At 53.1% G+C, this 27683-nt stretch overlaps 2 protein-coding genes across 2 annotated transcripts; one reads left to right on the forward strand and one right to left on the reverse strand.

Moving 5' to 3' along the window:
- Positions 1-3768: 3768 nt before the first annotated feature.
- On the forward strand, positions 3769-11245 carry ZP1 (zona pellucida glycoprotein 1). The gene is made up of 12 exons (XM_019753986.2): positions 3769-4052; positions 5353-5474; positions 5765-6077; positions 6241-6384; positions 6872-7059; positions 7134-7231; positions 8870-8997; positions 9088-9277; positions 9364-9508; positions 10580-10661; positions 10779-10895; positions 11081-11245. Exons 1-12 carry the CDS (start codon positions 3860-3862, stop codon positions 11221-11223), a joined length of 1863 nt encoding a protein of 620 aa, XP_019609545.2. The 5' UTR covers positions 3769-3859; the 3' UTR covers positions 11224-11245.
- Positions 11246-17545: 6300 nt separating this feature from the next.
- On the reverse strand, positions 17546-27666 carry PRPF19 (pre-mRNA processing factor 19). Its single transcript, XM_019754014.2, has 16 exons — positions 27429-27666; positions 25637-25786; positions 25372-25448; positions 24491-24632; positions 24334-24407; positions 24146-24208; positions 23223-23264; positions 23021-23095; positions 22678-22753; positions 22441-22550; positions 21057-21212; positions 20764-20833; positions 20444-20529; positions 19975-20145; positions 19728-19833; positions 17546-18091 (listed from the first exon to the last, which is right to left on the reverse strand). Exons 1-16 carry the CDS (start codon positions 27445-27447, stop codon positions 17994-17996), a joined length of 1515 nt encoding a protein of 504 aa, XP_019609573.1. The 5' UTR covers positions 27448-27666; the 3' UTR covers positions 17546-17993.
- Positions 27667-27683: the final 17 nt, after the last annotated feature.

Here is a 27683-nt window from a genome sequence, read left to right on the forward strand (position 1 = left end):
GCCTTTCCAGGGCCTCTCCTCACGGGTAAAGCCCATGATGGGTTAGGAAACCCCTTTCTGTGTAGTATCTAATTCCATGCCCACCATCATCATTCTCATCCCTGTTATACAGGAGGGGGAAGGTCCTTTCACCCCTGAGCAGTGCACACAGGATGGAATCCAGGTCTCTCAACTCCTCTGGCTGCTGTTCTCTCTGCTACCTAAAGCCCCCCAGCGCCCATCAGAGAAAGATCTTGGTCACAAGACACAGCAAAGAAATGTAGAAGGAATGATGGAGAACCACCACACCAGAAAGTGGATGTTTGCTGAGAGGCAGGATGGTTGCATAGTCTCAAAGTATCTCCCCATCAGATCCTTACTACTTACAAAGAGAAACATAGTACCTTTTCAGTGGAGAAACCTGGCCAACTGCATCTTACTCGAGTGATCAAATTTACATCATCAGTAATAGGACAAAGCAGTACGATGGGCCTCCTGGTAGACTGCACTGAGGACACAATATGACTTCTGGGGTAGTCCTGCCTGTTTAAAGCTGAACTCTTGCGCGCGCACACACACACACACACACACACACACACCTCCACATTCATATGTTGAGGCCCTAACTCACAGGACCTCAAAATGCACTGTATTTAGAGATAGGATCTTTAAAGAGGTGATGAAGTTAAAATGAGGCCATTTAGGGTGGGCCCTAATCCAATCTGGCTGGTGTCCTTACAAGAAAAGGAAACTTGGACCCACAAAGAGACACCAAGGATGTATGTGCACAGAGGAAAGACCATGTGAGGACACAGTGAGAAGGTAGCCATCTGCAAGCCAAGGACAGAGGCCTCAAAAGAAACCAGACCTGCTGACAACTTGATCTTGGACTTTGACCTTCCAGAACTGTGAAAAAAGAACTATTTGTCCCTGGTATTTTGTTATAGCAGCCCCAGAAAAATAATAAGCTGCCCAAAATGCTCAACCTGTATCTAATCAGGATGAAACAGCAGACAAACCCAAATGAGGGCCATTCTGCATGGTTACTGGCCTGTACTCCTCAAACATGTCAAGGGTATGAACGACAAAGACACAGGGACTGTTCCAGATTGCAGGAGGCTAAAGACACATCCTGGGGCTGATCCGGTGGCTCAGGTGGTTAGAGCTCCGTGCTCCTAACTCTGAAGGCTGCCGGTTCAATTTCCACATGGGCCAGTGGGCTCTCAACCACAAGGTTGCCGGTTCAATTCCTTGAGTCCTGCAAGGGATGGTGGGCTGCGCGCCCTGCAACTAACAACGGCAACTGGACCTGGAGCTGAGCTGTGCCCTCCACAACTAAGACTGAAAGGACAAAAATTGACTAGGAAAAAAGTCCTGGAAGTACACACTGTTCCCCAATAAAGTCCTGCTCCCCTTCCCCAATAAAATCTTTAAAAAAAAAAGAGAGAAAAAGACACACAATCCTGACCGTGGACAGGATCCCAGTCTAGAGAAAAAAAACCTTCCTCCTTTGCCATAAAAGTCATCATTAGGACAGTTGGTGGATTGAATAAGGTTTAGAGATTACACAGTTAAGTTATAGCAATGTTGGTTTCCTGATTTTGATCTTCTTACTGTGGTTACTTGTTTTTTAAGAAATGTATTCTGCAGTGTTTACAGGTAAAGGGGGAATTAGTCATCTCTGCAACCAGCTCTCAAATGGTATAGGAGAAAGAGAAAGAGGGAAGGAGGGAGGGAGAGAGGGAGGGAGGGGAGAAGAGAGGAAGGGAAAGAGAGAGAGAGAACACAGAGAGAGCCAAAACTCATGTAAAAAGAAGTTAACAGTTAATATTTAAGGAATCTGGGTGGAGGATATATGGACATTCTTTGCAATAAGCCTGAAATTATTTCAAAAGTAAAAATTTCGGAGCGACGTGCTGGGAAACATGGTGCCCTGTCCAGATCCCCCCTGGCCAACACCTTCTTTCTGGCCCCATGAAAACCCCTCAAAACCGCGGCGAGGCATTGAAAAGTCTTTTAATTTTCACCAAAGAGACTGTTGTAAAATTTTCTTGGAGGCCGTTTACTTCACTCTATTTAGACTAGAGTGCAAAGTACAGACCCTTAGTCCTTATTCTCCAGCACCTGTCAGAAGTAGATATTCCCTTTAATTTTTAACTTGGGGAAGACTGATCTACCCCCATAGAGATAACCTGTAAAACTCAGGCGAATAAAAAATTTAAAAAAATGTCAAACCTCCCATTGTCCCTCAGCGGGAAAATCTCCTCTCTAGCCCCTTTTCCCCTCCGGGAGCCCCAGCCAATTTGAAGCCACTGTTTCTACCCTGTTTATGCCTTCATCTCCCCCAGATTCCCTCAGTATCCCCCCGCACCACCCCCTGTGCCCACTGGCTCCTCACACTTCTGCTCAGGCATCCTTTCCTCCAGAAACACCTCCACCACTCACCCCACCCCCATGGCTGGGTCCAATGTCTCCACCTGCTCTGCCCCCAGAGCCACCCACCAAGTTTCCGCACCTAAGCTCTGGTCATGGTAACAGTTAATCATTGCCAAGCTTTAATCATTACCACGTATAACTTATCACGCTCATTATTTGTCTCTTTCAGTCTTCCTGTCCACCCAGCGAGGAGATCGTTATCAGCCCCAATTCAGAAACTGGGAAACCCGAAGCTCAGAAAAACGATGTGTCTGGATCACAGCTAAAAAGTGGTTGGTGCTGGATTGGAACCAAGCTCCTAACTATCAAACCACATGCTCCCCTGCTGCTTCAGATTATAAACCGATGTTCCCTAGCACTTGCTGAGCTGGACTGTGCCAAGCCCTGGGCTCAGAGCTTCCATGTAAAGCGGGTGGTGACAGGCCGTCCCTCAGAGGATGACCCGTAATGAGCTAATATAAGCCAGGCCTTGGGACTGTGCGTGACACACAGACACGCTGTCGACTGCGAGACAGGCTTGTTTTTAATAGAGGTGATTCCTTAGAACTGCTGTCGGCTTACAGAACACCTGAGAGGATAGCACAGAGAGTTCCCATATACCCCGCACCCAGCCTCCCGATAATAAATGCCTTACACTTATTATAATGAATGAACCAAAGTTGATACATCGTTACTAACTAAAGTCTGTTTCCTTAGCTTTTACCTGGTGTCCTTTTTATGTTCCAGGATCCCATCTAGGAGGCCAGGTTACATTTACGAATAGCTGTCCATTCTTATTAGGTTTTATTGGCAATGGCCATGGTGCTATTAGTTGCCTTAATTCTCAGGAGAGCTGTGTGAGGTGCTATGTACTCACCTGTCACCCGTGTCCGGCTGCAAACTCTTAGGGCAGAGCCGTGAGGTGGGGGGTTGCTCTGCCGGCCCCTAATGCCCAACCTGAGGAGTGAGGTGTAAACTAACCTGGCCTGCTGCCCACCACCACTGCCCCTGCAGCTCAACCCTGGCAGGAGGCCCTGGAGAGCCTGACTGGGCAGGGAGGGGCAATAAGGGACTTGGGCACCAGGGCAGTGGCCTGAGGTCTACAGGCAGCCTCCCAGCCCTGGACCCAGCCCACAGCCCAGCTGCAGTCCCACCTTTCCTAGAAAGCTCCCTCTTCCTCAGCCAGAATCACTCCGCTGAGCCAGCACCGACCCCCAGCTGTGAGGCAGAAAGCCAGGGTGAGCTGAGGGGCAGCTTTCAGAGCAGCCCCTCTGAGCCCTGGGATGCAAGGGTGTCTTCCCCTGCCTTCAGGGCAGGAGTTTCACCATAGCCCCTGGTGGCCAAGTAGGCGCTCCCCACCCCAGGTGGGCCCCCTTTGCCCTTAGAAGTTCCCACTTGCCACCTCCCCCATATAAGGCCTGGGCCCTCAGCTGGTGGTGACAGGGAGGAGCCATCGTGGGGTCCGATGGCTGCAGCCTTGGTCATGGCCTGCGGTCACTGTGTGGCCTTGCTGCTGCTGGTCACTCTGGGGCAGGCTCAGTGGCCACACCCCGAGCCTGGTGTCCCAGGCCTGCGGCACAGCTACGACTGTGGGGTGAAAGGCATGCAGCTGCTGGTGTTTCCCCAGTCAGGCCAGACTATTCGCTTCAAGGTGGTGGGTGAGTGCCAGCTGAATCGCAGACCCCCGTCCCAGGCTGCAGTGGGGACCTGGGACCCTTCCCCTGCAGCAGGAACAGGAAGACTAGGGGCCTCCCTCCAGCCTGAGGGTGGCGGCCCCCCCACCACCACACAGGGAGGAGGAGGGAGGAAGGCGGGTTCCCAGCCTCGATTTCCCTGGTGGCCCAGCGTAGCTTCTCCCATGTCAGTGTGCCTGGGGTTCACCTGGCCATCGTGCTGAGGTATAGCCCAGGCTCTGCATTTGTGCCCACGCCCAGCTGATGCCCAGGGTGCTGGTCCACAAACCACTGAGTGGCAGGGCCCTAGTGGGTGTGGCCTCGTATAGAGAAAAGGGAGGTGGATTTGGAATCAGGATTTGAATCTACAGCTTCTAAGCTGTGTGGTCTCCAACAACCAGTCTGACCTCTCTGACCCCCCTTCCTTATCTGTAACATGGGAAAAATGACCCTAACCTCGCCATGTGGTCTGAACAGGGGTGCAGACAGTGTACTCGCAACCAGAGGGTGCCCTGGCTGTTTTGGTTGATGAAGTGGGGTGAACACCTAGCAGGTGTCCCCAAACGACTGCAATAGCCAGTTAACCTGGCAAACAGGCTCAGCTCTTTCTACAAAGTCCCAGGTTCAAATCCTCGTTTGGCCCCACATTGTGTGTGCCGAGGAAACCTCACTCACCTGCCTCCTCCCCCAGAATGTAGGTGACTAAGTTTGAAAGAACTGGTGTAAAATGTTCAGCCCACTGCCTAAGACCTACTTATTTCTCCACCATATTTTTGTTTCTGCCTGCTGCTGTGTGCTGTCAACAGGGAACCCGAGATGGAAAGACCCTAAGACCAGCTAAAGTTACCCATTCCCTCACAGATGTAGAAACTGAGACCAGAGAGGGGAAGGGGCTTGCCCAAGACCACACAGCAAGCTAGTAGCAAAGCTGAGGCTGGAACCGGGTCTTCTGCTCCTGAGTGGGAGTCAGCTCAGCAGACCCCTACAGCTCTGGCTTCACCCTTCCCCTCCCTGACCTCTGCCCTCCATCCCTCTCTCCCCTCCCTGACCCCTCCCCTCCATCCCTCTCTCCCTTCCCTGACCCCTCCCCTCCATCCCTCTCTCCCCTCCCTGACCCCTTCCCTTCGTCCCTCTCTCCCCTCCCTGACCCCTCCTCTCCGTCCCTCTCTCCCCTCCCTGCCCCCTCCCCTCCCTCCCTCTCTCCCCTCCCTGACCCCTCCCCTCCACCCCTCTCTCCCCTCCCTGACCCCTCCCCTCCATCCCTCTCTCCCCTCCCTGACCCCAGATGAATTTGGGAACCGATTTGAGGTGAACAATTGCTCCATCTGCTACCACTGGGTCACGGCCAAGCCCCAGGGACCTGCAGTCTTCTCTGCTGATTACAAAGGCTGCCACGTGCTGGAGAAGGTAGGGACCACTCACCGCTCAGGGGGAGAGTCCCAAGGCCGGGAGCCACCTTGGCATAACACAGTGTCAGGCTGAGGAGGTCCCTCACGGACCGGGGACACATGGGTGCCCAAGATCACTCAGTGACTAGTAGATGAGGGAGACTAACTCCTGAGCGCAGGCACTTCCTCGGGCCCTCCCACAAATCCAGCTTCCGACCTAACTCCCCTCTGGACTCTTGCTGAGCCCTCCTCTGCCTAGATGCTGGGGAGCCTCACCTAACTGTTCTCCTGTCGCCTTCTCACCTGCAGGACGGGCACTCCCACCTGACAGTGTTCATAGAAGCTGTGCTGCCCGATGGTCATATTGATGTAGCACGAGATGTCACTCTGGTCTGTCCCAAACCTGACCACACCTGGACTCTGGACGGTCACCTGGCGCCACCTACCACAGTCTCACTTTCTACCCCTCATACTCATCCCCTTCGCCCCATCCCAGAGCACAGCTTCGTCAGTCCAACCTCTGCCTCACCATCCCTTGGATCTGGACCCACCCACACCACCCCGGCTCGCCCCCAGTGGGGCATCTTGGAGCACTGGGAGGTTGCCAAGCCAACTGACAAAGGTACGTCTGACTCCTATGTGTACACAAGCCCTATGTCAGGGCCTTCTGGAATCGGGTAGCCTGGCAGCCCTTTACAGGGCTCAAGAAGCCCCCTGCTTCCATTTTCCTGGAAATCTGCCCACTTGGCGCCTTCTCATGTCCTCACCACTCTCACCAACCCCAGGTACCTATCTGTCCCGGGAGCGGTGCCAGGTGGCCTCTGGGCACATCCCCTGCATAGTGAGAAGAAGTTCAAAGGAAGCCTGTCAGCAGGCTGGCTGCTGCTATGACAACACCAGAGAGGTTCCCTGTTACTATGGCAATACAGGTACAACTTTCCATACCAAGCATGATGCCATCCTCTGACTCCTGAAGCAACAGGAGGACTTCCTCGTCCACCCCTCCCCTAATGCTGAAACCACTTCACACCCTGTTCCTAGGAGAGTCTGACCCCCAGAATGATTGCAGAAGAGACCGTGAGATTGGGGGTGGGGGGGGCACACGTCCCAGCTTGTCTGACAAGTCTTCCCAGGGAACTACTCGTAGCTCTACCTTTACATGTCCCCCTACCTTTAGACTAGAAGATGCAGCGTGGATGATACTTAAATGGTGGTCTTACTTTTAGATTATAGTTCAACCATCAGGGTCTGTAAAGAGTTCGCTGCAGCTGACACAGCCCAAGTGGAGAGTAAGAGAGAAGCCAGGTCTTGTGACTCCTAGGCGACACTTAAACACTGATTGTCACCAGCCCATCCCCGTGTCTGTGCTGATGGGCACTAAGCCCCAAGGCCCTGACCAGCCTCTCTTTGTCCCAGCGACTGTCCAGTGCTTCACACATGGCCACTTCAGCCTGGTGGTGTCCCGAGAAACAGCCTTGGCACACAGGGTCTCGCTGGCTGGCATCCACCTGGCCTACGCGCCCACCGGCTGCTCCCCGACCCAGGAGACGGGATCCTTTGTAGTCTTCCACTTCCCTCTCACCCACTGTGGCACCACCATCCAGGTAGGCATGGGGGCCGCAGGCTGGCGCCCGGTACTGCCCCTTGGGAGGGCCTCACCAGCTGTCTCCTCCCACAGGTGATTGGCAACCAGCTCATCTATGAGAACCAGCTGGTATCTGACATCGATGTCCAAATGGGGCCACAGGGTTTGGTCACACGGGATGGCACCTTCCGGTGAGGGGCAGCCTTCCCCGAAAAGGCTGGGCTATGAAGGGAGCAAAGGGAGCTGGGAACAGCTTGGGAGCCATCTGGGTTCCTGTTCAGACTCCATTAGCCAGCTGTGTGCGCTGAGAAGAGCCACCACTTACCTCTTTCCAGCCTCCCCAACTAAGCAGGGGGAACCCCCCCGGACCCCCCAGTCAGGGCTGCTGTGACCATTAATTGGGTTCTGCCCATGCCTGGCAGGTAGAAGCCATAGGGCTGCGAGGGCTGGAATCCTCAGAAACTAAGCAACCACAAATGAAGCTGAAAGTGTCCCCCTCTAGGCCCCAGGAAGAAGCTAAGACTGTGACTGTGGTGGCTGTTGTCACCTCCTAATGTCAGGTTATGAAGCCACAGATGAGGCAGAAGATACCTGGGGCTGAGGCTCTCTGAGGGTGTGGTGGGAGGAGGGGCAGAGGGAGAACCCCTTAGGAAAGGAGCCATCAGGACCTGCTGACTCAGGTGGTACAACCACCCCAGGTGCCCAGGATGCAGGTGGGGTGCCCCTGAGGGAATCTGTGCTTGTCACACCTGCCTTTGGAACTCCAGGAGTCAGGCAACAACCTCACCTGTTTATCCTGTGAGAGAGAGCTAATACATTAACCGTGGATTGGAGAAATTCTGTGCTTGGCACCAAGGGGATACACAAGTGTCTTTCTCCCCACCCTACCTGCCATGAGGGCTGGGGCAGGGTGCTGGCATCAGTCAAGTGCCTTTTGCTTTGAAATGCTAAGGAATGGGGGTGGGGGGCAAAGCTGTCCCTCTTCAGACCTTTGCATTTAAGGGCAATGTGAGCTAGCCAGAATTCAACCCAGTGACCAAAGATTCCCAGAGGAAGGGAGCTGGGAGGGGGAACAGCTGCAGCTCATCAGAAGCAAGCAGGAGGGCTCCAGGATGGAAGGCCTCTGGAATCCCTGGGGCCCGTTAGTACCCAGCTGTGCCAGACCTGCCCCCATCTGCAGGATGCTTTCCCTGGGGCCCCCAGTCTGGGCTCACATCCAGGGCTCTGACTTAAGTAGAGGTAAATGTACAGCGCTCAGGAGCTGGTGGGGAGGTGCATGGGGTCAGCTGCTCTTGCAGACACTTCGGGATGCTGGGCGTGGCCACACCAAGACAGTGCAGGGACATTAGACCAGTGACAGACCAGTTACAACTACAGGGACAATGACAACACTGGGGTGCTGTCTTGTGACCTCCCCGATCCTACCACAACCCTCAGAGAGAGGGGCCCGTTGCTATTTGAGGAAACTGAGGCTTAGGTTAAAGCACGTGCTCGTGGTCCCACGGCTGGTCTGTCAGAGAACCACTCCTGGACCTTCCCACCAGACTCAGCTGTCAGGCTCCGAGGCAGCCTCAAACGCTACAACAGGATGTCTCCATCCTGCTGTAAGCCTGCATTAGAAGAGGGCCTGGCATGGCAAACTTGAGCTGTCCCAGGAAGATGAGGTGGGCAGGGCTGCGTGTCACCATAGTGGTTGCCCAGGTGGCAAGCATCCGCCCTGCTGCAATGGGCCCTGTTTGTTGTATCCACACACTCAGTACCTGGTTTATTATGTAAGCAGGCTGCGCTGATTCTGTCTTCTCCCCCATCTTCTCACACTTGAACTTCAGGCTTAATGTTCGCTGTGTCTTCAATGCCAGCGACTTCCTGCCCCTGCAGGCGTCCATCTTCCCACCCCCTTCGCCAGACCCCGTGACCCAGTCTGGCCCCTTGCGGCTCGAGCTGCGGATTGCCAAAGGTACAGTGTCCTATGCTTTCTCTTCCTGCCCCCACTTCCCTGATGCGCAGCCCACCCGCCACGGGGGCTCACAAGCCCCTGTCCCTGCAGATGAGACTTTCCGCTCCTACTACCGGGAGGAGGAGTACCCCATTTTGAGGCTGCTTCGGGAGCCGGTCCCGGTGGAGGTGCGGCTCCTGCAGAGGACAGACCCCAGTCTGGTGCTGGTACTGCACCAGTGCTGGGCCACCCCCGGCACCAACCCCTTCCAGCAGCCCCAGTGGCCCATCCTGTCAGACGGGTGAGTGGTGGGAGCCGCCCCAGGGCTCCCTCTGCTGGCCATTCCACCCCTTGGTCGGTGGCCTCCCTGACTTCTCTCCTTGTCAGATGTCCTTTCCACGGTGACAACTACAAGACCCAAATGATAGCCTTGGACAACGCCAAGCTGCCCTTCCCGTCTCACTACCAGCGCTTCACCATTGCCACCTTCGCCCTCCTGGACGCGGGCTCCCAGAGGGCCCTCAGGGGACCGGTAAGAATCTCTGTGCCTGCTCCTCATCTAAGTGGGATAAGCCACCACCAATCCCTCCAGCACCCTCTGAGCTGATGCAAAGGTTCACAGGCAGGCTTGGTTTTACCAAGTGTCCTGAAGGGCGGTGAGCCCAGGTCCTGGCATTGGGTCACCCCAGAGGTGACCCATAAACAACACAGGAGGAAAGAAGGAAAATGCCGAGAGCTGATGCCAGCAGTCCTCCGTCTGGGCACTGGTCATGGTGTTAAGAAAGGCCTGGCTTCTGACTCTAGACGTGATGTGTTCAGTGTAATTCTGCTTTGAATTTTTATAGTCTAGCAAGTTCTCCAGAAGGTAAACTTGGGTATTTTTTGGGTATTTTCTACATAATATCCAAACGACACACAGGCCAAACTATTGTATAACTTTTGTTCTACTGAACATGTATCTTGCACATTAATATACACTCTATATGTTTTAAATAGCTGCATACTATATCAGATGTAGTCAGATTTCACTGGTTGGCACCTGTCAGGGCAGCTGTGTGCCTCTTTCTGAGCCAAGACCCTAACCTGCTGGATGAAGGGGCACCATCGGTCGGGCCCCCCGGGTGCTGGTTCAGGTCAGCGCCTTCTGCTTCCACTCCCTCAGGAGCTGCCCCTGCCCTTGTGTTTCTGGAAGCAGCGTGTCACTGGTTACCAGGGGCCAGCAAGAGAGGCAGCAGGATGGTCAAGCCCCACCTTGAAATCCCCTCTGCCCGTCGCTAGCACAGCGAGCAAGATAGCCCTCCCCAGGGGCTCTGCGGTCAGAGGAGGTGGTGGTGGAACAGGCTGTGGGCTGGGGCTCTACCAAGTGCATTGGTTCCTGCCCATAGGTACTCTGCTACAGATGTGGGCTATCGGGCAGGAGGAAGGCATGAATTCCAAAATGGGAAGCCACACATATGGCTCTACCTCATCTCAGTCCCGGCCAACGTGCCCATATTTGTCCCTGCCCGCCAGGCCTGGGTCCTGGACTCTGTGTCCCAGCCTCCGTGCTTCCTGTCCACAGTGCCAAGCCAGCCCCACGCCCTGACCTTTCTCTTCCCACCAGGTTTACTTCTTCTGCAGTGCCTCTGCCTGCTCCCCATCAGGGCTGAGGACTTGCTCAACCAGCTGTGGCTCTGGGACTGCAAGTGAGTCTGGGGTGGGGGTGGGTTCTGTGTTCTTTCATGTGTCCACAGGCCTGGTCCTGGCTTCTGGGACACTAGGGGCTAGAGACCAGCCCAAGATGCCACCCCTCCCCTGGGCAGGACGTCGACGAGCCTCTCATCACCACGACACTGCCAGGCCCCAGGACATTGTGAGCTCTCCGGGGCCAGTGGGCTTTGAGGATTCATCCAGGCAGGAGCCTACTCTGGGGCCCTCAGGTACCAGGGCAGGTGGGCGGGCCTGTTGGGCCTTAGTGACCAGGGTGTGCTGACAAAACAGAGAAGCTCCAGCCACAGTGATGGCAGGAGATGGTGTAACTGCATTCAGTGGGGAACCGCAGAGACAGACGGGGTCCACCTCATCTGCACCAGCCCTGAAATCCTTCCAATCCTTCTCTCTGCAGGCTCCACCAGGAACTCCAAGCCCAGGCCTCTCCTCTGGGTGGTCCTTTTGCTGGTGGCTGCTGCCCTGGTCCTAGGGGTCAGTGTTTTCGTGGGTCTGAGTCATCCCCAGGCTCAGAGGCTCCAGGAAGGCAACAGAGGGTGAAGGGGCTCAATAAACCAGCCTACTGAAAGCAGGTGTGAAAGGCCTTTTGTGATGACTAGAACGGAATTTGTCTTAGAAACTTGTTCCTTCGTGTCAGCTCTGTCCTTTCAGAATTGTGGCCTCTATTATAAATACTGGGTAGAGTCCAGTGTCTCCCAGGGCTGAATTTGGGAGACTCTGCCTCTCAGCAAGGAGAGGCATGATTCCAGGCAGAGAGGACAGGACAAGCGAAAGAAGAGGAGGGTAAAGTCATGGCAGTCATGCTACTGCAAGAGCTGGGAATGGGCAACTAGCAGGGCTAATGGGCTATGGGGGCGTGTCACCTTCCCACAGACACAGGAGTTCTGACGGTGCCCTCAGACACGCTGCTCAGCTGCCATGGTGGAGAAGGAGAACCCAGACTTCTGGGGCCAAAATCCAAACCCAACTTGAAGGCGTTCCTCCCGGTCCCATGCTGAGCCTGCCCGCCTCCCACTAAAGGATGTGGGGAGGAGCTCCACCTTCCCTTCCCCCACCCTCATCCCCCCAGGACTAGTCCACATAGGGATGGTAGGCACAGGGTGACAAGCAGGCTGTTGGTCTTGGTGCCACCAGTTACCGTGGGCACGGCCACCAGACAAGTCAGTGCCAGTGCTCGCTGTGATGCTGGCCTTCGTTTGCCTTCATCTCTGATTTGGCAGCAAAGACCTTTCCAGACTGACATGTAGATCTTCTATGCTGGGAATGGAGGTGGGGCGGGTAAAGGGTTTGGCCTCTGGTGGACAGAATAACCTGGTAGGGTGTTGGAGCTTGGCTTCAGACACCCTCCTGGGCCTTTGGTAGGGCGTGAGCTAAGACAGCCGGCACGTGGACACGATAGTGCTCAAGCCAGGCCAGTGGACTTGACACTTGCAGGGCTCTCCCACTCTGGCCTACTCCATCTTTCTCATCTTCAGGATACAGGTCAAATAGAGGGACCCCAAGGCCAGGCTGCTTGCATTGCAACCCTGGCTCTGTCTCTTACTAGTTGTGTGACACTGAGTACTGAACTTTTCTGGGCCTCAGTTTCCTCATCTGTAAAATGGGGATAATACCTATCCCCATAGGGGTGCTAGATAAAATGTGTTAATAGACAAGGATCCTTACAGTAGTACAGAACAGTTAGCCAACATTTACTGAATGAGATTAAATACTAGAATGTTCTCTTCCTCCTACCTCAAACTGAATGCTTCCCTTTTCTTCTTCTTTTTGAGGATAGGTTTACAGCCCAAGATGAGGAGAGGCTAGAGGAAACGTCTGCCTTCAGGCTTTTCTAGCTGGAGGCAGCAGAATAGGACACTCAGGCAGGAAGATCCAGACACTTGCTATGGAAGTCAGTTAAGTAATGTCTCTATCTGGAACCGTCTTCTCTGTGACAGTTCGGTCCAACTTCCTGGCTTGTGCAGGGGCCTAAAGGACATACTCTTCAGGGTCAGAGTGCAGTGAGGATTCTTGGCCTGGCGGGTGGTTGGAGGAGCCAGGCTGGCTTGCTCTTAGGGGTCAGGGCTCTGGTTCTATCCTTCTTGCCTCTGCCTCCATCATAAAGCTCATTATAAGCCTTTCAAACAGCATGGACGGGTGCCTATGAATGGTATCCATGCTGTGTTTCTATAGATACCAATTGGAATCATATTATATAACTGGCTTTTTTGTCTTTAACGTTTTGTTTTTAAACACAGGCATCTTGTACTATTTCTTATGACTTTTAACAGACGCATTCTCCTCCATGTTGTGGTTGAACTATATATTTGCTCTCCCTTTGTGGGAAACCATCTATTGTTAAAGATAACAAGTGTTGAACACAATTACATAAGCATGTAATTCTTTGCATACTATTTTCTTGGAAGAAATTCTTAGAACTGCTGGGTCAAAAGCTACACTTCCAACTACTGGGCTCTAGGACGGTAGGGGTGCCTGCCCCCCACAGATCGTATCATTCTAAATCTGTGCCAATCTGAGTATTATAAGGCAAATAGCATTGCTGATTTAAATGGACCTCTTTGATTAGAAGCCACACATCTTTATAGCCACTTGTGTCTTATAAATTGCCTCTTGGCGTCTTTTATCCATTCTCCCAAATACATTTCTTTCCTTGTCTATAAAGAGCTTTCACTAGTCAAGGGGTCAAAATCCCCATCTTATATATTTCCCATTGAGTTGGCCATTGGTTTTTCTTCATGGGGTTCTTTCATCTTGCTATGTGAGAGAATTATGTAACGTTGACTATTTTTCCCTATTTTTATCTTTGAATATGACAAAGACCTTCCACTACCCTATATATGATCATAAAAGTATCCATTTACTCTTTTTTTGTTACTCCTGTGACCCTGCAAGTGTTTCCCTCCTACTGTCAAGTGTATATGGGTACAAGATTTTTGATAGATTAAGCATCAATTGCCAAGGTTACCTATTGTACATAGATTTTCTCAGTACTTCTATGCCAAAGGGTTCTATTTGCAGAAACAAATGTACAAAGTATATGAACAGTGGAGGTCATTGCAGCACTAGGTCCCCCATGCTTTCCCTAGAGGGAAACAATATAAGCTTTGACTTTCCTAGACACCAAAATTTAATCTAAATTTTGTCTAACTTAAAACTTCTTCCGTCCCCTAAAACCACCTCCTAGCTCGAGCAGGAACCTGAGCCCTGGAAACCATTGAGTCAGACCTAATGGGCGTGATAACAAACCACTTTTGCTGACCTGTGGCAGGAAGCAGAACTGTCAGGTTTTCTCTCTTCCTGCCCTTTTAGGGAGGGAGGCAGGGGCAGGGGCTGTGGTTCTGTCAGACCCAAAGGACGCCCGTCTCCATCTCGCCATCTCCGCCCCCCCCCCCCCAAGGCTCTTCACACTCGACACTATGTTGAGATCAAACTGATGTCCTGGTGCTTTGCCTTAAATAAATGGGGGAGAGTATTTCAGCTTGAGTAGAATTTAACTCCTTAAAGTCCAGCTCCGTGCCCCGACATTTCTGCCTGGATTAAGTTCCAGCCACTTCCTCATCAGAGCCTGATATGTTTGATTTATGGAGAAGGCAGAGGCAGAGCAAACCTTTGTAACACAGGTGTCAAGAGTCGAGGGCCACCATGGCCCCCAGCAGTGTCACGGGATGCCAGTGCAGGCAGAAAGCAGCAGCCAGCAATGGAGTGCTTCGCATGTGCTGTCCCCATGGCTGCACTCACTCATCCCATCAGCTTGACGGAGCAGGCACCATTACCTGTTTTGCAGATGCAGAACTGACACAAAAACACAGGTGATAGAATTGCAGGGCTGGGACTCGAACCTGGGCTGACTCCCAGAGCCCACACTTAACCACACTAGGCTTCTAGAAACTGAAGTGGGTCATCAGCTTCCCGTCCTGTCTTAGCTGGTCATGGGTTAGTCAATTGATCTCTGAAGCCAGGCGGCTTAAAATCCCAGCTCCACTCCCTACTGGGTGGCCTTAAGCCAAGGGGCTCAGAGCTTGTTTCTTGCCTGTAGAATGGGGAGAACAGTGCTTGCCAGGTAGGGCTGTCCTGGGGCCGGCTGTGGGCAGGCTAGTGTAACTACAGTGCCCCCTCGTGGTCGCCTTGGTCAGCGCTCCAGGGCGGAACACAGCCATGTAGCCACACCCTCACCGTCACCAGTGGAGGGACATGGGGCGGGGGACTGGGTCCTAAGGCGCAGGTCCAGGCATGGGTCCTCCAAGGGCTCAAGTTCACGTGGGATACAATAAGCACTGATTATACCTCCAAACGCCTTCCCTTCGGATACCTAAGACCCTGAATACAAACCTCATTAACCTGACATGGGTCCAGAAAAGGTGAGCCCTTTAGAATCCACCAAGACCGACTTCCAAAAGCTTCACCTACAAGGCAGCTGAGCCAAAACCTGGAGTTATGGCAGGCAGGGTCTGACAGCTCTCCATCTGTCATCCCTCTGTTCTTCCGTACCGAGAGACATAGAGCCTGGGATTTGCACTGAGCCCTGAGGTTGAATGTCTGCCACCCAGCAGCAGCATGCACAGGAAAAAAAGGAATGATAGCAGAGTACAGTCCCACCCTCAGGGTTACAATCTAGTTGAGATGAATGCATTCACACCTCTAAGGTACCGGTTACAGCTATGCCAGAGCCATGAAGCACAGGCTGTGAGGTCACTCACCTGGCAGGGCAGGGGCAGGCACCACAGGCTTTCTGGTGAAATTGGCCTGTTTGGGAAGGGAGACTCCAAGAGAGCAAGCAGTGTAGCAGAGGTAGAAACAGCAGTAGTAGTAGCAGCAGTAGCAGCAGCGGTAGTAAAAGTGCCAGAGCCGGGTTCCAAGCCCAGAGCCTGTGACCAGAGTCCATGCTCCGACCTCCTACCCTGGACTGTAAGAGGCATGAGGTCCCGGGAAGAGCAGGCAAGATGCCCAGTGGCTGACAGCTAAAAGCAAGGTTGTCTCAAGAATAAAATGAGAAAATATATGTAGTTTAGCACACAGCTCTTCTGTTGACGGGAGCGGGCAGACGGAACAGAGACGAAGGCATTTCAGCCATGTGACCCACACACTAGGCTCCCAGGAAGCAGGCCAGCCAGGCCACACGGGTTCTAGGGCAGTGGTGTGGCACTGACTGGGGTGCGGCAGGACTGAAGTCCCTTAAGGATGTACTGCATGCTCCTCCCATCCCCGCAGATAAAGGCACATATGTTCAGACTCCACACAACCTGAGGGTGACCACGGGTGCCCCTAGCGACCCACGGATCCCAAGAACCTGTGCTTATCTCCTTAACTAGTTTCCCGAGAAATGAGGGCAGGCCTGAAGAATGCAAATCAACATCTAGCCAGAAACCTTTAGACAGCTGGTTTAATGCTGTCCTAGCCCTGGGGTCTAACTCAGAAGCATGTAGCCCCCCCATGCCCTCAACCCTCGCCCCACCTTGAATGACGCTGCTCTCAGTCCACCCTTCACTCCTTCGGAAGTTTGTCTTGCCTTAGGAGAACTGCATCCTGGGTCTTTTCTTTAAAAAGGATAATCATACCTTTCACATCATAATACCCCAAACTGGCTGAGGATATACAAGACCAACACAGTCATACATTGAGCCATACCCTCAAATTGGTACAAAAAAGACGGGCACATGTTGGAAACGTCTCCATGTTCCCAACACTGCCTCATCACCCTGCTCGGGGGAAGTTACCCCCAAGAACTGAGCTAACAAGAGGCTGCATGTTCAAAGATCTCCTCCGCAGCACTATTTACAAATGGCTAAAACTTTGGCATGTTTCCCAAAAGGCGAGTTTCATGGACAATAGGGGTTACCGATACACACAAAGGCTTTCCTGGCCAAACGTTTGAGGAGACTGGGTTTAAAAGTTCAGTAGTTTCTTTCCTGCAGTTTTCAAAGGTACTAGCTACTAGGCGTTCTGACACTCCAAGGGACGTGGCATGCCCCAAGGTACGTGACCATGCAACACTGACCCAACAAACACGCCTGGTCTTGTTGCTTCAATGTGGACGCAATGCTTGGACCCACAGCCCCGCCAGGTAATACCCCACGTCTTAGCTCTCCTTCGGGCCACAATTCCTTATCCATAATCGCTAACTCCCACTTTCTCAGCTCACTTTCTAACCCACCCCATTAGGCTTCCAGCCCCCACTACTGGGATGGCTCCTCAAGGGTAGCAACGATCTCCTTGGGCCACACCCAGGGCACCACCCTCAGCCTCCACACACCTCATCACTCCAGCCTTAGAACCTCCCCTGCCTGCAACCCCTCCTGGCTTTCAGCTCACCTCAGAAAGGCCTTTCCCGACCACCCAAGCTGAAGCAGTCACATGACCCTAATTTCCTACATGGTCTGTTTGTTTTCTCATCTTTTTTACTAGTTACTGGCTATCTCCCCTGGAACCGGCTGTACTTCAGATTTTCAAATGCCAGTTACAAAAATCTTTCTGATTTAAGCCAGTTGGGGACAGGTTTCCTCTCACCTACAACCAAAGAATCCTTACTCAAATGCTCAGTTCCTTACCGTAACAGAAGGCCATTCTTCCCTGCCCACCCCACAAGGCAAGTGGCAGCACAACCAACATGAGACACTCTAAACACAATGGCAAGGCTTGCAGGGACATGGAAGATACATTCTGGCAAATGGCTTGTATACTTATTTTTGTTTTCTCTGATTTCTGTCATGCAATCAAAAAGAGGGGGTGGGGTGGGGTGGGGTGGAGTGAGGGAGCCATGAAAGGAACACCGGCTTCCTGACAGCAAATGTCCAGCTTCGTGCTCCCTCCCCTAACCCACCCCCAGCCCGGGTGTTCCTGCTACAGACACACACAGGAAGGTGGCTATGTTTATTGTTCTTTTTTTTAATGAAACTAGATCACTGCTTACAAAATCCTGCATGAGCCCTCGTACCCAACCCCTCGTTCCCTTGGCTCAGCCTCGCCCCGTCTCCCAGGAACTGAAACAAGGTGGATGCAGAATGGCCACCACCACCAACTCAGTGACCAACATGAGGGGAGAGGCCCTGGGCCCCCACCCTGAACCTCCCGAGGGTGACAGCTGTACCTCCATGTCCATTCCTGTCGGACATGGGGCCTGGAGGCTGCATGGATGAGGGTGGTCCCTGCTGCCGCGGCTCTCAGGCCACCACCCAGACCAGAGTGAAATGATGTGGATGTCCCGCCCCGTGACCCTCCCCCCCAGCAGTCTCTCTCCCCTTCCTCCCCCCACCCCCAGCCCTAAGTCTACCCCACCACTGAGATGAGGCCCAGCTCCCGTCAAAGGGAGAGGCCTACAGGCTGTAGAACTTGAGGCTCCTGTCCATGCCTGTGGAAGCAATGAACTTGGCATGGTGCCCGAAGGCCACCCCTGTGGTCAGGCCGCTGTGCTCTGAGGAGAGAGACAAGAGGCAATGGTGAGAGGCTTTTCCCCTTTGGGTCTGAGCACCGACCCGATGACATGCATGCACCCATCGGTCCTCCCACTCAGTGCTCCCCACACTGCATGTGACTACTTGTCTGTTTTCCCCAAGACTTCAATGTCCCGAGGGCAAGGTTCTAGTCTGACCCGCACACGTACGCCGGGGCCTCCAGTGGTGCCCAGCACACGGCAGCCACCAAGTGTTTCTTGGCAGCTGACTGAATCGAGGACTGTCAACTCCCCCCTCACCTAAGCTTTCGGGCAACTGCAGTTGAGCTCAGCTCGAGTGCTGGCTTTGACTGGGAGCCTGGCAGAGGGCACTGAGACCCCCGAGTCCTGTCCTTCCACAGCTCCCTCCTGCCATTTGTAACCAGTTAGCTGAGTTTTCAGATTGGTTTAAAGTTCAATCATTGGCTTATTGGTATCTATTTACTTCTAATTCCTCGCTCGTAACTAGAACAGTCCAGCAGCTCGTTCTGGCTCATGGGGTTCCCACTCTAGGGAGCCGGAGCCCCGAACACAGGGCAGGGCTGTGGCAGGGGCAGAAGACGCTGGGCAACACTCGGCTAATTCACGAGCATTAGTGCCAATTCCTTCTAGTAAGTGCCGCTCACACCTGGAGCCAAGCAGCTCTGCACAACGAAGTCCCCTGTGCTTCCAGCTGCCACCCCACCTCACTCTGCTCCACACCGTAACGGCGGGGTCCAATGAAGGGTTAAAGCCCAGGCCGTACGGTTAGGCTCGGACACCTCTGTAACACAACACACTGAGCAGGGCTCAGGGGAGTGTGGGGGTGGGAGAAGTAGCTTGCGTCCTGCCCACAACCTGCTAATGAGGATGAAAATTTTATCAACAAAGACAGCAGCAGCTGCCATTCAGCTCCCAAGTGTGCAGCAGGCACCCGGCCACCATGCATGCCACCTCCACATCACCAGCTGGCACAATCTACAAAGCATTGCCAATGTATCCATTTTAAAGATTGAGAAGCTACAACACTGAAAGGGAAAGTCAAATACCCCGAACCAGACAACTATTAGGTTAGCGACCCTCTTATCCACTGTCTCAGCATTTTATACTCTTCTTTTCTAGCACTTACCATTGCAATTAAACAATTATTTGTGAAGTCATCTACATCTGCCTTCCCAACCTGACTAGAAATTCCATTAGTGCAAAGACTGGATCTCTCGTACTCCTGCTCCAACCCCACAATGGACCAAGTCAGTACCGAATAGTAACAATGGTAAAGCCTTACTATGTGCCAGACACTGTTCTAAAAACACACACACTCATCTAAACCTCACAACCCCACTAAGTGTGTACTATCATGCCCCAAAGACGTTAAGTAACTTGCCCAATGTCACATGACTTGAAGTGGTAGAGCCAGCATTCAAACCTGAAAACTGACCCTTGAGTTCATTTTCTTAGTCACTTAAACTCTACTGCCTCAGGTTGTGACTAATGGCTGCTGAGGCAAGTCAGTGCCTGCCCCTAGAAATTCCTAACCCAGTGAGATTTCCCCACTCCCTCTGGGCCAGAACACCAGAGGCCCTCAGGACCTCAGGACCTCAGGACCCCAGGACCCCAGGGCCCCAGGGCAAGCCTCCACCTGTAAAGTGAAGAATCTCCGTCCACTGTTTGCAGATGTAGATCTGGACATCGGTACCCCCAAGGGCCAGGTAGGTACCGCTCTGGTCAAAGATCAGCGACTTCACCTGCCAGAGCCAGAACAGAGGTCACACGAGGGGAACAGAAACTAAGGGGCAAGTGGGGGTAAAGAACAGCAGTTTAGATTAATTCAATGAATAACCGACAGAGGAGGCGGCAACGGAGAGGGCTGGGGGTGAGGGGCACACCTCAAAGTTGTTATCCAGCTGCAACGTCTTGAAGTTCTTCAGCTTCCGCAGGTCCCAGAGCTTGACGGAGGAGTCGTCGGCCGCGGTTGCCAGGTAGTAGCCATTCTCGGAGAAGGCGATGCTGGTGATGGGGCCTGAGTGGCCAGGGAAGTTGGCCACGTTGGTGCGCTCCTACAGTTGGGGGGGACAGGAAAATGTCACCCAAGGGTCACGAGAGGGAGAGAATGGAGCTCACAGAACTCCTACCTCTGAGATGTCCTCCTCCGTCTTTCAGGGAAGGACAGCTAACAGGGACAGCAGGGGAGGGTGGCCGGCCCAGGGACCACAGGCCACTCCTCTCATGTCCCACACACAGAGCCACTCTCTCTCCACCCTTGGACACCCCCAGGGCCAGGTGTATAAGCACTAAATCACACTGACCCTTAGAAGCACTGACCCTGGGCCTCAAATGGAGGCCGCCATGTCCTACCTTCAAGTCCCAGATCTTGATCTGAGAGTCCATGGTTCCTGTTCCAAAAATGAGTCCATCGGGGTGGAACTGTGCACAGGTGAGAGCTGTGGGGAGGGGGAGATGGACCTGTGGTCAGAGCCCACTGGGAGAGGCTACGCGTAGCAAAAGGTGGGTTCCTTATTCTTCACATGCCCCACTGTGCCCAGCACAATGCGTGGCACTCAGCAGGGACTGGCAGCAAATGTATTTTTACAAGAACAAATGAGCAAATCAAACATGAAAATAAATGATAAACAGCAAATAAAGGGAAAGAGCCCAGTGCCTCTGCGACAACTTACAGCAGCCAGAAGTCTCATCTGTCACCTTGGTGAGCACACGCCCTGTCTGGATGTCAGAGAAGGCCCAGTACTGAAAGAGCAGACAGAATGGAGCCAGTAAGGAAGTGGGCGCCCTTCAGGAGAGCAGAGACCCTGGCTCGGCAAACCCAGTAAAGCCAGCTCTTCTCCGCAGAGAGGAGACATTCTCCTTGGGGTTCTGGGGAACCAGCTGGGTTGGTGAGATGTTCCCTCCTCCCGGGATGTTCAAGCTCGGGGACCAGCAGGCCTCTTCAGGGCTCTGGCTGGGACCACACCTGGTCATCAGAGGAGCTCAGGAGATAGTCACCAGTGGCGTGGAGGCTGAGGCCTGTCACAGCACTCTCATGGGCCCGAACAACCTGTACACAAGAGGCATTTGGGACCGACCAAATCCTGATGGTGGCATCTGGGGAGGCAGAAAACACCAGCTCCTGAAAGGAAAGCAGAGGCAGGACATCAGAGAGACGGGTGGACCATAACGATCTCATGAACGGGGCCGGGATGATACAACCTAACAATGGCTTTTCCTTTCAGCCCTGCGCTGCCTGGAACCATCCATTCACCCACTGATGCCTGAGCGAACCAGTGGTAAACGATATTAAAATGGTAAATCAGACAGCATCTGGCCTTGGCGAGGCCTCGCCACCCAGTGGTGAAAAGGACAACTGCACCAGAGTGCAATTTCCTAGGCCCCACTTCTGGGACCAGAGGGAAATGTGGCTGTCAACTGAGGCACGGAATTTTTTATTTTTGTTTATTTAAATAACCCACGTAGCTACTGGCTACTGTCTGGGATAGCACAGGTTTGAACAGGATTGGGTCTGCAAGGAGCTGCAAGGGCATGTTCAGTGTACCCCACCCTTAAGGATTCTTAGAAAAAAAATGTGACAGGGAGAGAACTTACAGTGTCACCAACCAATTATTTTGGTTAGGACATTAAAAACTATAAGGTAAAACCAACTACCATCTTTCATCAACGTGATTTCATAAGAGAAATATTAACACCAGTAAGCAGGAAAGGAGTGCTTTCATTTCAATAACTAGTTTGATGAAAAATTCACGTTACTCTTTTAATCTCCTTAAGGTACAGGGAAAAGGCTGACTGGGCGGCACTGATTCGGCCACCGTCCTACAATCCAGACCCCAAGTGTCCTAGATCTAAAGATTCAAATCCCACAATGTCATTAACCTGGTGAAATGACCTGCCTTTACCATCAAACCAGCAATTCTCCATCTATTTTAACCCACACCGCTTTCGACAGTCAGTGTAGCTTGTACCCCCCATGCTGGACGACCACGGGAATACTTCCTCAGATCCGTGACTCAAGACTTGGTTGAGCTTTGTTTTCTGTAGTTTGTTATTATAAACATGGGAGGATTTTTCCTTTTCCTAACATAAACTATTTCAATGAATATGCTTTTCCAGGGTACACATTTCCTCCTGGGTCGAAGGCCCCTGCTTTAGTGGACTCTACGTAAAGGGGAACCCCATGGCTCCCAACAGAGTCCCCTAAATGCCAACTCTGGAGTCAGAGCTCTTTCTCGGGCCCACTTCACTTCACCAGGGAGACAGCATGGGGGTGAAGGACTGGTTCTGGGACCCTAAACCACTGAAAAAGGCTCAGGAATGGGGGACCAAGAGTGGCTAGAAGCCCTTACCTGGGAAGGGTGAAACACCACACTGGTGACTTTCTTGGTATGGCCCTTGAGGGTGGCCAGGATTTGCTCAGAGCTCTTGTCGAAGACGACGACATTTTTATCCGCCCCACCTGCAGAGGACCCAGATGAGATCCCCAAATGAGTCAGGCCCTTCCAGGTCCCTATGCCCCAGGCCCCTTTGCCCCAGGCCCACGCGAGGACAGGAGCGTGCACCCTCCAGGCCAGGCCGCTTCTCACCAGTGAGGATCTTGTTGGTGTCGGAGGGGCAGAGGTCCAGGGCGAGGATGCCGGGAATGCTGGCGCTGTGCAGACCCTGTGCAGAGAGAGCCACACCGAACCCGGTCACGGCCACACACTCCCCCACCGCCATCCCTAGCCCCGGGGAACAAGTGACTTCTGTTCCTTATCCATTGCACTTGGCCTGCTGCCTGGATGCAGCACCTCCCTCACTGCCTTACTGGGAAAGCTGGGCAGGAAGCGAAGCCCTGACAACTCCGCTCTCTGCCCACTGCTCTGCAGGCTGGCCCACCCCACCCCAGCAACAGCATGTCTCCAAGTTCACAGGGAGCCGGCCACTCACCACGTGAGAGGCCACCTGCCGGTATCTGCTGAGCTCTTCTGGCTTTACCAGCTCCTCAGGCACAGTCTTCCCTCTCTGAGGAAGAGAAAAGCCCCCCAAGAAAAGCGGCAGTGAGTGCAGGATTCAGCCGTCGCCCTTTCTCCTCAGGGGTCAACAAGGCCACCAGGCCACCTCTCTCTTCTGGCTCTGGGAGCGGACTCACCTTCTTACGCTCCGTGGTCAGCACTGTGGCCTTGTCTTGAAGCTGGGGAAGAGAGGGGAATGGACGCGACGTGAGACAAATGAGTTTTCCAAGAACAGTATCTTGGATGCTGATCACATCTATGCCTTCACAAGTGCCCCCCAAAACTCGTTGTCTGCCGAGGTCTGTGCTAAAGGCTTTCAAGCACCATCTCTGTTTACTCGCACTCCAACCTTATGAGGCGGGTGCTGATGACCTTGTTTCAGAGGAAACTGAGCTTCAGAGAAGGGAAGTCACTTGCCCAAGGCCACAGAGGCGATAAATGGCAGAGCTCCCAGACCAGGTCTATGCCACTAAGATGAGAGCTGAGATGCAGATTGACAATCTGAACTGTTTGGAAAAGACACAAACTATCAAGTCCTGTGAAGGCGGATTTCAGGAATATAACAGAGCACTGGACCTGGGGGCGGGCCAGCTCTGCCTCTCGTGAGCTGCGCCTTTGAATCTAAGTCAAAGAGTCCTCATCTGTAAACTAAAAATGCTAATTCCTGTCCTGTTTTCCTCAGAGGAAAAACATGAAAACGTGTAACAAAATGCCTTAATATCTGCCAAGAACCCCGATAACAAGAAGAGCTACAAGTTGCACTTATCAGTAATTACAGTCTGTTAAATTCCCACAAGTCTACGAAGTAGGCACTATTATTCTTATTTTAAAAGCAAGAGAAATGGATATAGAGGGGTTGGTTAAGTCAAACCAAGGCCGTGAAGCTTAAAAATGGTGACATCAAAATACAAACCCAGGCAGGCAGTCTGGTCCGACTCTGTGCTCTGCACAACTCTCCTTTATCCCCAAATGGATGGGATTTTTATTCATGTGGGACTCAAGGCAGCTGATGAAAAGTGAGGGCCCATCAGCATTCCCACCAAGTGAAAGCACGACCTACCTTCTGGATAATCTCGGGGGTCATTCCCACCAGCTCGCCCAAATCCATTGGCTCGCCTGCACCCTGAAGAGAAGAAAGGTACAGGTGAGAGGCATGGAATGTCCAAAACCCTGGCAGGAGGAGAGCCCCAGGCGCCACCGCACACAAACGGGCTGGGGGCCAAGGGGGAGCCGGGAGATGACACTCACCACAACACTTGGCTGTGAGCTTGGCACAGCCTGGGGCACGATGAGACCAGCCTGCGGCTTCAGGGTAGCCAGAGCTGAGAGAGAAGATAATGTTAGAAATGGGATACGATGAAGCAGGACCAGCCCCGAGTGGGGGGATGTGGGGGAGAGGCTGCACCTTCTCGGGCAGCAGTGACTTCCTTGGTGAGACGGGCAATGACACGGCAGGCAGCGTCGTGCTGGTACAGCGCATGGGACAGCTCTTGGCGGGTGGTCTGCAGCTGCTGGCGCAGAGTGAAGCTGTGTAGCATGACTGCATCCTGGGGGGGAGGGATACCACTCTGAGGGGGTGCACCCAGCAGAAGGGTCAGCCCTCGAGAAGAGGACACTACCGCCAATCCTTACGGCCTAGACTAGTATCAGTGACCCCAGCTCTATCTGAGTGGCCCAGAACCAGAGAGTGAGCCACTCCCAAGCTCCTAGCCCCTGCCTAACACTGGGCACACGGACAGGAGTGGGAGCCAGCTCTTTCCCACCCCCATCTCCACCAATTTATTGGCAAATCTCAGATGTCATGCCATCACCTCACCAAAAGGGAATAATAACGCTGCTGCAATTTACTGACTGCCCTCACGGTGTCAGGCACTGTGCCAGGCAGTCCCTCAAGATATATTCATTCATTCCTATTTTAGAGCACCTACTGTGTGCCAGGTGTTGCTGTCGGTGCTGGGGATATACCGATGAATTAAACAAGTCCCTCACGTCATGCAACTTCTAATCAAATTTTATTCTAATTCTCCCAAAACCCCGAGAGACAGACACTAATCCGTGTTGTACAGTCAGGAAAACCAGGACTCGAATACGAGCGACTTGTCCAAGGGCACGTGGAGCTCAGGGTAGAACTCAGATCTGTGTGACTTCAACAACCAGTCTCCTCCTCCGTGAGCATCCTGCCCCACAAAAGAGAAAATAATGCTCCATCCTTCCCACCCCCAAGCCCTAGTCCAGTGATCACTCTCTGCAAGTGGGGAAGACATTAGTTCTCTTCCAGGAACTCACCCACTCATCCTGTAAGGCCTTCAGAATGGCCGGAATGCTGGTGGCTGAAGGAGGCTTGGGCCGGATTGGGTGAGCAACTGCCGAGAGAGGAAAAGCCGATATGAAGAACCAGAACCCAGGGGACCCTTCCTTTTCCTCTGCCCCACCCTTCTCCCTTTAGCTTGCATTGCCAGGTCACTAGCCCCTCCTCCCATGAGCTGGCACCACCTCCCCCGTCTCAGGCTCTGAGCTAAGATGACCCTGGACTGAGGCAGCCCCTAGGCACCTTTGATGTCGATGAGCTGCTCCTCGGACAGAGGCTGGTTGTTGATGGGGTCGGTGCCATTCTCTGCAATATACTTCTCAATGAGCCGCCGCTCGTAGACATGATTAGACACAGGGGACACACATGGGTGCTCTGGCACTTCATTGGAGACTGTGGAGAAAAGCCAGGCCGTGAGCTCAGGTGGTAAAAGGGAACTTGGGCCAAGGGGATGCCTCCCCTGCTGCCGGCCCCAACAAGACCCAGGGTTCCCACATTGAACTAACAGGAATTAAGATATGACACCAAGCCAGTATTGTACTGTCCCCAGAATGCTTTCCAGTTACCTATCTAGCTTCTCCTATAGTCAGACAGCCAACAAATAATTATTGCACAACTACTATGTGCCACGCCCCCGGAGAGCAGTCAATCAGCGCTGCCCGTCTCATTTCTGAACAAAGACGCTTTGGAGATACACATTAAGCCACTCATATCTCAGTCTAGAGCCTAGATTATCAGACAATGAAATGACAAAGCAATGTGACAGGTGCTATATAATACATTTCATTGTTTGCCATGCACGACTGTAAACGCTTTCCATTGATTAACTCATCCTCACAGTCACCCCCAACAGAGGTATCATTTACACGCCTGCCTCAGTAGTCTGTGCACCCCTTGAGGACGGAGACTGCAGCTGTCTCTGGCTTCCAGTATAATGCAGATACCCAGCAGGCACTCAGTAAACATCTACCAGATGAGTGAATGAGAGGACGGATGGTGCTGGATGGAAAAGAGCTTCCTCAAGACTGAAAGGAAACAGTGAATGTGAAAATACTCCACAAACTGTGATTTCTTCGATGTGAAGGGTTCCTTTTCCTAACTATCAGAGCCCTTCCTTCTTCCCCCCCCCCAACTTTTTTTTTATTGATTTATGGAGAGGCTCTGAGAGTAGAGGGCTTGAGAATTAGGAAGCAAATAGAGAAAGGGATGATAAAACAACAAGGATGGAAAACATCTGCAAGCCACAATAAAATACCAAAAGGAAAGATGATACAAGCATGAAAAAAAGCGTGGGTTCCGGGTCAGAGAGCCCAGCTCCATCACCCTGCTCGGCCACTTATTAGCTGTGCAGCGTTAGATAAGCCACACTCTCCTTGAGCCTAACATCCTCATCTGAGAAACCGGACCTTTATGTCAGCTTTGGAGAATTCTTGTAAGGATAAAATGAGATCATAGGCTTGGAAGTGCGCTGTACACCAATAAACGCTTTACAAATGTTCGCCTCAGAGGCTGAAAGCTAGAGACCTGGCTTCCAGCCCTGTCACTACCTCTAATTCACTGTGACCTTCCCAAGTGGCAGAAGCTCTGCCTACCCGAGCGGGACCCCATACAAAATCCAGTACAATGCCCTCATTTTGCAGATGGGAAACTGAGGCCCAGGGCCTTGCACCAGATCACAAAGCCAATCGGAGGCGGACCCTGCAGAAGCCCTCGGGTATCCTGATTCCTACACCTGGGCTGGTTCCCCTGCACCAGCTCCCTGTGTCCAGGCCTCAGTTTCCATTGCGTAAACGAGGTGGTTAAGCTCAGCAATGCCTGCGACAATAAACCTGAGGCGTTACGTAAACTGTGAAGCGCTGCGCAAATGCACCCCACGCTGAGGAGGAGCACCTCCGAGCTGACAGGCCGCTGCCCCGTCTCCCAGGAGCCCCGTTTTCACCTCCGCCCCTGCCCCGGCGCCTGAGAAGCCCACAGATCCTCCCCGCTCGGCCCTCCGGCCTCCTGTGACCCGCGATCGGCTGCAGCCAATACTCACTAGAGCAGATCAGGGACATGGCGCCGTCGCTGCGCTCCGAGGCGCCACACACCGGGCTCCGGGATTAGCTTCTGAGCTGCCGCGGGCCACTTCCGGTTCCCCGCTGCTTCCGGGAAGCCCCGCGGCGAGCGGGGAGCTGCCCCAGTCGAGCGATGTTCCCTTAGCCCTTCACGTGGGACTGCGGCGGGTCGCGCGCCTCAGCCTCCTGCCCCTAACGGAAACTGCCCTTTCCCAGAATGCAACCGGGCAGGAAAG

This window comes from Rhinolophus sinicus, linkage group LG06 (genome assembly GCF_036562045.2).
Source record: "Rhinolophus sinicus isolate RSC01 linkage group LG06, ASM3656204v1, whole genome shotgun sequence".
NCBI classification, from domain to species: domain Eukaryota; kingdom Metazoa; phylum Chordata; class Mammalia; order Chiroptera; family Rhinolophidae; genus Rhinolophus; species Rhinolophus sinicus.